The 12,162-nt window shown below is 53.2% G+C and overlaps 1 protein-coding gene across 3 annotated transcripts in view; it reads right to left on the reverse strand.

Annotated features, from left to right (window-relative positions):
- GTF3C1 (general transcription factor IIIC subunit 1) overlaps window positions 1-12,162 on the reverse strand; it is a 69,505-nt gene that overhangs the window by 38,423 nt on the left and 18,920 nt on the right. For all 3 annotated transcript variants that reach the window (XM_047714378.1, XM_047714377.1, XM_047714379.1), the window contains exons 7-8: window positions 2,389-2,556; window positions 470-585 (exon numbers count right to left, since the gene is read on the reverse strand). In XM_047714378.1, coding sequence (XP_047570334.1) covers window positions 470-585; window positions 2,389-2,556 — 284 coding nt within the window. The remainder of the gene's footprint in view (window positions 1-469; window positions 586-2,388; window positions 2,557-12,162) is intronic.

A 12,162-nucleotide genomic window follows, 5' to 3' on the forward strand; every position in this document is an offset into this window, starting at 1 on the left:
TCAGCTCGACTGTAATCATGCCTCCCAGCAAATCGGTCCAAATATTGGCAAGAAGAGAGGGAATGATAAGGGCTGGAGTGCGGGCACGAATTCCTAAAGGGGAGCAGCAGACGCATACAGTCGGTCAACCTACTGCTCCTAGGAGCCAGGCAGATGGCGAGACAGAGGGTGGCCTGAGTGGGGGCCAGGGCTCCTGGACAGCACCTGCTTTGACTGAAGGGGCTTTAAGAGGTTAGCCAGCCTCCTGGGAGCCCCCACACGGCTATGGCCCCTACACGGCCAGTCTCCTCCTGACTTTTCAGGGCTGAAGGCTCATTCTGTTTTTAAAATGGGAAACCGACACCAACCAGTGTCAGGGAGTGGCCTGCAGACAGCCACCTGCAGCTGAGACGGGCTGAGACAGCCCTGGGCTAGCACACCCCGCCTGCGACCAGACACAATGAAGCGGACACGTGACTCGCCATGTTACCTTGACAACCTTGAACCTCTGAAGAAGACGACACAGCATTCTGGCTTCCAGCTTTCCCACGTTCATAGCCACTCGGATTTCAGCTTGGGAAATGCCTTTCGTGCCTCTGCGCTCAACTGTGGGAAATGAAAATGCGTGAGCTGCAGGCTCTGCGAGGGCGCCCACCCACACAAGGCCAAGTCCGCTCCCGCCACCTCGGGAAGCACAGACTCGTCCAAGTGCTGAACCAACATGCAGAATAAAGTCTATGTCCCCTCTCTCCCTCCCCTGCCAAGAGCCTCTGAGCCCTCCTTCCAAAATGCTTCAGTGCAGCCTCCCCCCCTTAGAGCCACAAATGCCAAGTGTCCGGCTGTAGGTGCACTTGGCTCCGGGCGACCTCGCTTTTGCCCGGCAACAGGGAGCTCACTCTTTCACATGGACTTTTCCAGATCCGTGAAACGGATTCTTTTTTTTTTTTTTTTTTTAATTGTTTTTAATTAAGAACTTTTTCCATTTCCCTGGCCTTCTGGGCAGACTCAGATGCATTCCGAACACCACAGCCAGCAGTGTCCCGTAACGCCAGTGGGGGTGGAGGGGGGCAGAGTGCTGCGGGACCCGCGGTAAGTGAGCAGCCCGCGACTGTGCTTTATCATCTGCTCCGTCTACTTTGTCAGCTCCTGCCCTGCTACATGCTGTCACTGTCTGTGCCTCCGAAATCTACTCAGTGGCTCTGGGACTGGGAACTCCACAACGGAGCCTGGCAGGCATGAGGGCAGGTGCGCCGCCCCCCACCCCCCACCCGGCCCCGGTAAAGTACATGAACCACACGGCAGGCTTGCTGGCAAAGGTCTGTGTTCAGAAATAGTTGCCCCTTTATATCCTCCTACGGCGGGCACCTGAGGCTGCCAGGTACGAGCCATCTGGACAAAGGAGGGCGTGCAGCCTTGAACTTGCACAAAAATAAACATCAGGATGAAAGGGAGGGGCGCCTGGGCGGCTCAGTCAGTTGAGCAGCGGACTCTTGATTTCGGCTCCAGTCATGATCTCAGGGTCGTGAGATTGGAGCCCCACTTTGGGGTCCACGCCGGGCATGGAGCCTGCTTGAGATTCTCCCTCTCCCTCTGCCTCTTCTCCCCCCACCCAGCCAAGGGCACACTTACGCTTTCTTCCAAAAAAAAAATCAAAAGAGGGGACTAGGATGTGTCACTATATCGAACCAGTAACCTGCTCAATGTTGGCATAGGAAGGTTGAGGATAGCTTTTCCCAAAACGTGTTCTGAGGAACCCATTTGGAGAGATATTAAGAGTTGATTAAAAAAAGTGCCAAAAAGCCCCTCAGAATGTCTGTGCTGATTCCCCAGCATTGCTTTGTACTGGCTGCCAACTTGCATTCTGTGGCCACTGTGCCTCCTCCCCTGCCCTCCTCCCCACGGGGACCCGGGGCCACCCCGTCTACGGCTCTGGGTCACTGGTGTCTTCAGCGGATTCTAGGGAATCCAGGGGAAGGGCGAGGAGCGGGGAGAGATGCTTTTCTCCCCACTCCTCACCAGCCTCCGAGCCTGCAGTAAGTCTGGATAGATCTCAGGAGACGCAAGCTAGCTCTTGAATGTCTGTGTTGTAGTATTAAGGGCTCAGCTTCTTCGTGCCTTCCACGGAGGGCCCTGTTCTGACGTCCTATTTCTGCTCCTCCTCAGCCCCACTCACGGGCTGGGTGCAGAGCATCCCCAGAGCACGGATGTGGGAACGGAGGCTCGGGACCTTGCTGCCATCCTACAGAGCAACTACTCACACTCAGATCTGACCCAAAGCCTGACCCTTCCGGGGAACCACTGGACTCCCCTGCCGCCGCCCAGTCTCAACGGCACGCCCTCTTCTTCGTGAGCCCTGGTCTGCGGTGCGCGGGACCGACATGCCAGCAGGCACGCGCGCGGGGGACCTACTGAGTTCGTAGGTCTGCGTGAGCATGTCCCGCTCGTACACAATGTCCACCGGGGGCACTCCCTTGGAGATGACCTCCTCGTCCTCATCGTCGTCCTGGTCATGGTCGTCCTCAACCTTCCGTTTGAATTCCTTCAGCAGCCTGAGGCAGCGCACCATGACGTCTGTCCCTAGGAACGCAACACGGCATGGTTTCCAGCAAAGAGCAGAACACTGCGGGTGGCGGCGGGGGGGGGGGCAAGGGGTAGGGGGTAGGGGGCACAGCTGAGACAGAGACCCAGAGAAAGGACCAAGTTCAGAATATTGAAAATAGCACGTCCTGGGGCACGAGACCTGAATGTGTCCTCCATAGAACCGTTTTTTATTCCCTGTAATTAGTAAACAAGGAAATGCAAATAAGAGGAATAATGCGATGCTGTGTCAGTCCTATTAAGCAAACAGCGGACTTCTCCTGCTCGAGACAAGCTCTGTGAGACGGGGAAGTCTGCCTGTCCACGCCAGCTACCCAGCACGGGCACCCGGCACACAAACAGCATTGCTGAAAGGGGAGACCCACTGCCAGTAAGTTGCAGCAGCACCGTGGATGCGTTCTAGAACCCTCTGAGGGCACTGCTGGAAGGCTTTCACCAATGATGCCAAGAGTGGGAATTTATCCCAAGAAAACTCCAGAAGGAAGCAAAAGCTGCCAGCCCGAAGAGGTCCACACAACACTGTGCGCTAGCTTTCTGGAACCACACAAACAATGAGGGACTGAGTGGTGGGGTGTGGGCCAGCGCGGCCCTTCAGACACGCACGGTGTGCCACACCCAACCCACACAAACACCATGCGAGAAAAGTAGCCAGCTTGGGCCATGGCTATACCGAGAGAAGTTGCAAGGAAGAGCAAAAACATCTCAACACTTTGCTGGTTATGAACTCACTCGTGTGATCCTGACAGTCTCAGGAGGCATTTTACAGACAGGGAAACTGAGGTACAGAGGATGACATGACTTGCCCACACTCTCTAGAGCTTGTAAGCAGCGGGGGCAAAGGTACTCAGGCAGGGTCACAGGTCTCCACTGTGGAAGAAATGATCCTGCACCAGGAGGTCCTAGGACAGAGGAGTGCGGGGGCAGAAGGGCCCCTGGAGGGTGGCCATGCCCTGCTACCTGGAACCTGTGAAAACGTGACCCTGTATGGCAAGAGGGACTTGTGGGCATGAGTGAGTTAAGGCTTTTCGCTGTGGGGGTGGTCTTAGTCCGGAGAATCCGGGTGGACCAACGTCAGAGTCCTCAGAGAGAGAGGCAGGAGGATCAGAGCGAGAGTGGAGGATGCCAGGCCGCTGGCTTTGAAGAGGGAGAGAGCAGGGGCCAAGGCAGGCAGGGGCCTTGTAGAGACCGGAAATGGACAGGAAGCGGGTTCTCTCTGGAGAGCCTGCTGAAGGAGTAAAGCCCTGCCGATATCAAGGGTTTAGCCCTAGGACACCCATCTCAGACTTCTGCAACTCTGAAATCATAAAGCTGGGTCATTTGTAGTCACTAAGTCTGCAGTAACTGTTAGCACGGGGATGCTGACAGTTTCTCCACCCGGACACCGAGGGGTATAATCCAGGTACCAGTGCCAAGTGGGGGCACAATAAAGCTGGTCTCTGTTTCCCAGCCATCTTGTGCAGGAGCTGTGGCCTCGAGGGCCTTCCCGTGGATGGGAAATGCTCACACCGAGCATTGCAGACTGACCTCTGAGCAAGGTCAGGTACGACACCCCAAGTGGGGAATGGGAGTCTCATGGGGGGCAGAGCATGCGGACTGCAGGTGAAATTCACAAACAGCAATGCATCTCAGGGCCCCGAACTCATCAGACTTACCCTCGGAGCAGGGTCCGGCCAAGGCCGATCCACCAGAACCCTCCTAGAAGGCAGGCCTGGGGAAAATGGTCACAGAAGTGTGGGAAGCCTCAGGCACCGGTCTGGTGCTGATTTGCCTGCACTCCTCGCGGTGATAGCAAATCCCCCCCGTTTGTGATTTTTCAAGAGAAGAAACATGACGTCACAGCACTGGCTTCCTCAAGCCTTTGCTCCCTCCACGCCTGCCAGGCCCTCTCAGGTTTTCCTGCTTCCCAGGGCTCTGCCCTTTGCTTGGGGCTCCGGCCCTGCTCTCTCCCTCTTCAGATGGAAGCCTAAAGGAATGGGGAGGGGAGGCATGGTGATGAGGGGGAGACTTGGGCCTGTCTGTGTGGGTGAAAATTATTTCAAGGCTCAAGTGACCACAGGATTGGATGTTTCACTGGTATTTCCTCCTAGGAATGAGCACACCCAGCACACAGGCAGAACACCGACCACCAAGTCATTCCCCACTCGGTCTTCCCCCGCTGTTCTCTACCCAAGGCCCTCCCAGGCCTCTCAGCCCCCAGGTGCCCCTCTTGCCTCTCAGACAATGCTCCTAGAGTGACGGCCCGCTCCCAATGTTAAAACTATTCCCATCGCTTGAACACACGCAGCGTGCCGGACACAGCTTGAAGCTCTCCGTGTGTTTCATACAAGCTGGTCCTCCCCGCAGCCCGAGCAGGGGGCCGCTACCATCCCGTTTCCCGCTTGAGGTCACCGGGAGCGAAGGCATTTGCCCCAACTCCCGCTCCTTAGCAAGGGAGAAGATGGGATTTACCAGGCTGTCTGTCTCCCGAGCCCAGGTCCCCAACCATGGACAACATACGGCCCCTAACGCAGAGGCATCGTGTGACTGAGCACAGCGGGTGACCTGGGGCTGGGGACGCTGGCTTCTTTGGGGGCGGTGGCCCAGGGCAGCACATAGGGGACACAGACCGGCACACCTCACCAACAGCCAGGCGTTCTTTCTCCCACCCCGTTTTAGCTTCCTTACGAGCTGAACTGGCCAAGGAGAGATACACAGGGTGATGCGGACATCAATCAGCACAGGGGGTGACGGCGAACGGCCACGACAAACTCGTGGGTCAGAAGGGCAAGGAAGGAAGCCCCTCTTGGCCTTCCCAGCTTCTGCTCCTCATAGCAGCATCAGGTCGGCACCTGAGCTCTGCTCCGACAGCACGCGATGCCTGTCCCCAGTCACAGCCTCAGCATGGCCTCGTCCCAACGGCCCCGCCGCTGCCTCTGCTGCCTGCCAGGATGGCCGGACCTTCAGGGGAGCATTGGGAGGAAGTGGGGCTCCAGGGTCAGGCAGACACGGGATGGACACAGGGCATCTCAGCTCTACAACCACTCATTTCGGAGACTCTGGGGAAGTGACTGAGCAGAGCTCCTTGCATTCCACTTAACAAAATGAGAGGCCGGTGTTCTCCATCCCATGCCCAGAGAAGACGCCCATGCAGAGGCCGGCACAGAGCAGTCAGCTGGCCAGAGCAGCGGGTACCTGCCGCATCACAGGCCTTACGTGAAATGACCCTTAGATTGCACAGTCCAAAGCTGGGGACCCCCAGAAACCCCACTGCACAGGCGAGTCTCCAGCATACTTTCAATGGAGGGTTTGGCTCAAGCCACTCAGACTGGGCTCAGCACGCGGCCGCTGTGCTCACAGAAGGCCAGGCAGGATGCATCCTGGCAGGATGGCTGCTAGGGGGGTTAGGGGCCATGGGTGTGCAGCTCTGTCCATCCCACACAGCAAGGTAAATTTCCCTGCCACGAGTCCCAACAGCACCGACTTTCTCCTAGAGCCTTCAGACAAGGAAACCCCCATCATTTAAACCAAGCTAAGGAGAATGTCTAGCCTCGTGGGGTTATAGGGAGAATTGTTAAGACCTGAGGCTGGTGGAGGAGGCAACACCGGGTAGTCTGTGGCTCATGGCTCCAAGGAGCCACTGGGAATGAGTTTCGCCAGCCTTCCATACCTTTCCCGTGGCTCTGGAGGTTTACCAGCCCCAGAATTCCAATTTTTATTCTTGGGATCCCTTCGGCTCCTATTTGGCTATTTTTAAGACAATTTAAAGGAGACTGTTCCAGACCGCAAGTCAGCAAAAGCCGAAGCAGAAGGGGCCGGAGCGAGACCCCAGGCAGCACACACCCACAGGGCAAACAGAGTCCATGGGTCTGTCCGAACGCCCACTCTGGCGACCAGCCACGCTTCCCGGAGGAGTCACAGGCCTGTTAATGGCACCCACGGATGCCTGGGCACAGGGCTTACTTCCCAGAACAAAAGGCAAGACAGAACCAGCCAGATCACTGCACTCAAGCGTTTTAAAGGTAGAAGTGCGCACTAATGTCCGTGGTTCCACACAAATCAAGCACACGGTTCTGTTGTGCCAAAGATCCAGGATGGGCTCGCTGTGGCATGAAGGAAGAATGGCTTCATTTCGATGCACTGAAGAGCCAGAAATAAGGGAAGGGGTGAATCCTTCCTGAAAACCCAGGGTGTGGCAGGTGATTTCAGAAGCTATTTTAATCACTGTGCGGATTCTGCATATGACACCTGCTGACTTACGAGAAAGGAAAACAGGTTCAGAGGGTTCATGTGGCCTAATGGATGTCCTGGACCTAGAAACTGGCCCTTCTCCAATGCTGGGCAACCTGTCTGGGCTTGCAACGTCTAGTTTCTATCGGAAAACACCATTCTCCGTAAAGGGAAATCCTGAGCGGACATAAAGTGGGACCAACAGCCTGTGTTTCTCACATTTCCAGCCAAGATCTCACCTGGCCACCTAGCTGACTGGTGCTCTCAATGTGATGAACCCAGGAGAAAACAAAAACAGGATGAAACAAATGAGCACCATGCCAGATTTGCTCTTGAAGTCACCCATGAAGGGACAGTCCTACTGGTGAGCCAGGGAGAGGTTATGTAAATTAAGTTTTACTCCCGTCCTGCTACCCACCCCCCACACACCCCTAGATGGGCCTGGGGTTTTCAGTGCTAGGGTGTCATTCAGGTGTCTGGAAACTGGAACAAGAAACCAGCCCATGGGACAATCTAAGGAGGTAAGGGCTCTGGGTAACTGCTGGACACAGAATCCAGGGCTGCACTCCTAATGAGGGAGGCTGCTGCAGCCCAGACACCAGAGTGATAGAACTGGTTAGAAATCTGGGCTCTGGGGACCCCTGGGTGGCACAGTTGGTTTGCTTAGGTCATGATCTCTGGGCTGAGATGGAGCCCCGCGTCGGGGTAAGCATTTGGAGCCTCAGTCTTTTCCTCTGTAAAATGGACATAATCCTAACAGTGTGGCTGAACTCACCTGCTGGGAAGGACCTGGGGAGTGAATGCAGGTAAGGGGCTCAGCCTCACAAACTAAGCACACTACCCACTCCGTGATTACAGGGAAAGGAGCCAGGAGTGCTGGGAAATGAGGCGACAAGTGGAGCTAGGCAGGGGAAGGCGAGAGGGAAGACCCCAGAGGCGGATGTAGAGGGCACCCAGAACTGTCGAGGCAGACGCGGGTGAAGGGTGGCAGAAGGGCAGGGATGAATGGGAAGGCTGACTGTGTGAGGTCTAGAGGCCAAGCAATGCCTCTCGGTATTTTTTATTTTGTAGCCCTGTTTGCCTTTATTCTGTAGGCACGTTTTGGTTATTTCTGCGGTGGATGTGGGAGATGGACTGGAGAGAAGACCGGCAGGGGGAGCCCACATCTTCCGACTCTCCTGCCCTGGAGGGCTGTCCTAGGCTGGCCCTGTCTTCAGCCCCTGCCACTGTTCTGGCCCCAGGTACTCACCCACCAGCCCCCACGGCCCATGAGTTCAGCCCCTGCCCTCTCTCAGGGAGGTAGCCAAGGGCCCTTGTTAGAGACTCACACATTCTGTGCTCAAACCTCCACACTGGCTCTTCCTCGTTCTACAACCTGAGGCAAGGGATCTGTACGTTGGTTTTATCATCAGTGGAGGGAAGGAAAAGAAAAGCACCCACATGATGGGGTGGCCAAAAAGGATCCGAATCAAACACTAACACTTGGCACAGAGCCTGGCATAATCTATGGATGGCTTTTCCACCTCTCCCTGGGCTCCAAGACGGTCCACAAATGGGACAACAGAAGGGAAGAATGTCCCCTGGTGCCTTCCTCTTTCTCATGGCCCAAGATAAGTCAATGGAGCCCAAGTTCCCTGTGCTAACCGAGCAAGGTGACAAGGGGGCTGACAAACCACGTCCATAGAAGAGGGCTTGCAAGCTTTGGACACCGGGAAAATGCTCTTAGCCGGTGACGAGTTCCAGAGCCCCCAGTGAACACCCAGGGCAAGAACCACCTCCCAAGCCCTTTGGGCTAAGTCAGGGATGGACCCGTTTAGGTCCCTGGAGGTTCTCAGAGACCCACTGAAGGAAAGGGCTGGTGGAAACCATGCTGGGCTGGGTAGGACCGCAGTGGACCTTTCTTGAGGGCTCTGAGCAGGCACCAGTTAAGAATGCAGCAGCACCCGGCACAGACACATCTGTCACTCTACTGGCCTCCCAGCCAACCTGTGGCCAGCCGGCCCCCTCTGTGACCAGGCACGCGCTCACATGTCCCTGCCCTCGCCTCTTCCGAGCCTTGAGAGCAACCTTGCCAGCCCCTCCCCACCATCAGCCCTGTATGTGGCACACTTATTGCCACATACCTCCGTCATACTCTGCAGACTAGTCCTCTGGCCCCTCACCACCTGCCTCCGCCTTCCACAGCACAGCTGGGATGGGCGCACAGGAGCCGCAAGGGAAGGACTATTTCCCACCAAGGTCACAGTCCCCAGGTGCTGAGCCCCTTCTCGAGTGGGAGGGCTGCTCGGGGCTCAGCTTGACCTGACTCAAGGTCTGGAATGAACGCCACGGAGGATCTTACTCCTTATTCCACCTTTTAGGCGCTTGCCTCTTGTCGTTTTTTGGGTTTGTTTTTTTTTTCATATTAAAATGTCTGTTTCTTTTATCTGTCTTAAATATTGAGAGTAATTACCCTTCATTTTTGAGCTGGCATCCTTTAATCAACTTTGCCACTTTTAACTGAGAGATCTTGCTATTTTAACTATTTCACTGGTTCCACCACCGTGCCCTTCCCCCCCCACCCCATGCCACTAATTTTCTAAGCTTTAAACTCAGCTCCTGACGATCTTTTTCTATCCTTTTCACGTTTATGTTCACCCTTTATCCTTTTTGTGTTTCTGATCTTCATTCTTTTTAATTCCACTCTCCTGGTTTCAAAGCTCTTTTAAACCTTTATCTTTATTTTATTGTGTTTTAATCCTTCTCGATATGGCTTATTTCTCTTTTTCCTTAGCTTGTGTACTTTAATCCCACCATAACTTTGCAAAAGTCGCTTTGTGCCATTTTAATGATCTTAATTGAGTTTGCTGCACCCGTTTCAAGTGTTTCTTGCTGTTCATTTTTAACTGCTTTATTGAGTTACGATCCACATTCTGCACCATTCACCTTGTGCACTGTGCACACCAGTGGTGATGTGGTGTATTCCCAGGGTAGGTGTCTCTGTCCGCAGTCTAATTTTGAACACTTCCCCACCTTAGACCTTGCAGCTGGCACCCTGGGTGCCCCGAAGCGCTCACTGATCTACTTCTAGATTCTCCACTCTGGGCTTTCCTTCAAATGGATCAATAGCCTTTTGTGACTGGCTTCTTCCTCCGTTGGATGGTCTTGGCACCCTTGCTGAAAACCAGCAGACCATGGCATGTGGGTGTACGTCTGGACTCTCAATTCTACTCCTTGATCGGTCTGTCCTTCTGCCAGTACCGTACTGGCTTGACTATTGTTGCTCTGCAGTAGTTTCAAAACTGAGAAGTGTACGTCTTCCTACGATACTTTATTCTTGTTTCTCAAGACTAACTTTCTGGGCACCCTGCAATTCCGTGTGAACTTCAGAATTAGCTTGCCGAAGTCTACACATCAATTGGGATTTTCCCAGTTTGGGGAGTGCTGCCATCTTTACATTAAAACTCCAGATCCAGAGCGCCTGTGTGGCTCAATCGGTTAAGGGTCTGCCTTCGGCTCAGGTCTCAGGATCCCGGGATCGAGCCCCACATTGGGGCTCCCTGTTCAGTGGTGAGTCTGCTTCTCCCTCTGCTCCTCCCCTCGCTCGTGCTCTCTCTCTCTCTCTCCCAAATAAAATCTCAAAAAAATAAATAAATCTCCAGATCCATGAACAAGGGATGTTCCCATCTGCTTAGATCTTAAATTTGTCCACACTGTTCTGTAGTTCTCAGACTGTTTTATACTTGTGCTTGAATGCATTATTCCCAAGTGTGTTATTTTTTTGATGCTACAGAATTGCTTTCTTAATTTTGTTTTCACATTGTTAATACAACTGATTTTTGCATATTAACCTTGTATCCTGTAATCTTGTTGAATTTGTTCTTTCTTTTTAAGGGTCATGAATTAATAGCTATGGGAAGAGTCTATATCCTAAACAGGGGAATATAGGTGCTCAGACCCCTTCTTCATCCTTTTCAGTGCTGGACAAGCTGCTGACTGAGCCCGTCCGTCACGGGCCCCAGGGCACACAACTTCTGTCACCTGCTTCCAGTTGGCCATCATTTTCAGAAGAATCACAAAGTTAACTTCTCTTTCTCTTCCCCTTTGTTCTCAGCCCAAATGAATAAACACAGTATGACTAGTAAACACTTGAAGAATATAATCCAAATTTTGCAAAACAGATCAGTTCAAGGTGACCGTTTTTATAACCGAGGCTTTTTTTTTTTTCTTTTTTGCAAAGCAGATCACTGCGGCTTCCTGTAATGTACTTGAAATATGCCCAAATCCAAACTCTTTATTTACAGCTCTTAGAAACAACTCGTATATATCCAGGCACACCTGTAAATTTACATGAAGTAATCCATCATCTTTATTTATTATTTAAGTCTTGTCTGTGCTATAATGCCTTAGAGGGAAGGTTTATGTTAATTCTGTAAATTGGGAAGACAAGGCACAAGACAAAACAGACTAAAACTGCCTTCATCCCTTGTGTCCCGCACAAGGAGAGGAACCAAGTGGTGCCTAATTAAATTAAATTTGCTAAACACTTGTTCAGCACCTCCATTGTTCCGAGCAGACGCTGCAGAGGCCTCAAGGATAAAAGTACGTGACAGGCAGGGCCCCCACTCTCAAGGAGCTCCCGGCCTAGCTGGAAACTCGAGTCACATAGAGAAATACCTGAGTCACGCCGGGAGTGAGGGGCACCTAGCCCATGAGCCCAAGCAGCAGGAGGTGGGGAACAAGACCAGCCTGGGATGAGATGAGCATCCTGAACGGTCAGAATGGGCTCTACCGGGCTGGTGTGTGACAGTCTAAAACGTCTGACGGTCACGGTCTTAGGGGTCTGCCCACTTCAGCCCACGTAAGGAGCTAAAGCCATCACGATCATCAGTAGCCAGTCTTGGGTTTCTGGGCTTCTCTTGCCAACACTAGGCTTCAAGAAAAACGGGGACCACTCACCATGCAGACACACAAAGCAGGAGGCACGGTGTCCTTGGGGGGGTGGGGAAGATGGGCCTATGGAAAGGTGGCAGCATCTCTCTGCCTGGCTGATGGCTATTAAAGAAATATGCAGTTTAACGTTGCCTAATTTCACTTTTTGCGGGGAAGTTGAAAGGCCGACTTTTTAGGGACAATTTCTGATTTGTAAATACCCAGCAATGAATTCAATGAAAACACACACTGTGAGCCAAGCAAAACACATTGTTATATGTGGCCATTCACTAGTCTGTGGCCCCTGCTACGTACACGGTCTTCTATGAGCCCCACCACACTCTGAAAAGTCGCATTATTCCCCCAGATAATTCTGCTGAGGCGGGGAGAGGCCAAAAATTGCAGAAGGTCACCCCAACAGGAAATGACAGAATGAGAATTCTGACCCAGGGCTGTCGGACAATGGAG

Source organism: Lutra lutra, chromosome 18, assembly GCF_902655055.1.
Source record: "Lutra lutra chromosome 18, mLutLut1.2, whole genome shotgun sequence".
In the NCBI taxonomy this organism is placed as follows: domain Eukaryota; kingdom Metazoa; phylum Chordata; class Mammalia; order Carnivora; family Mustelidae; genus Lutra; species Lutra lutra.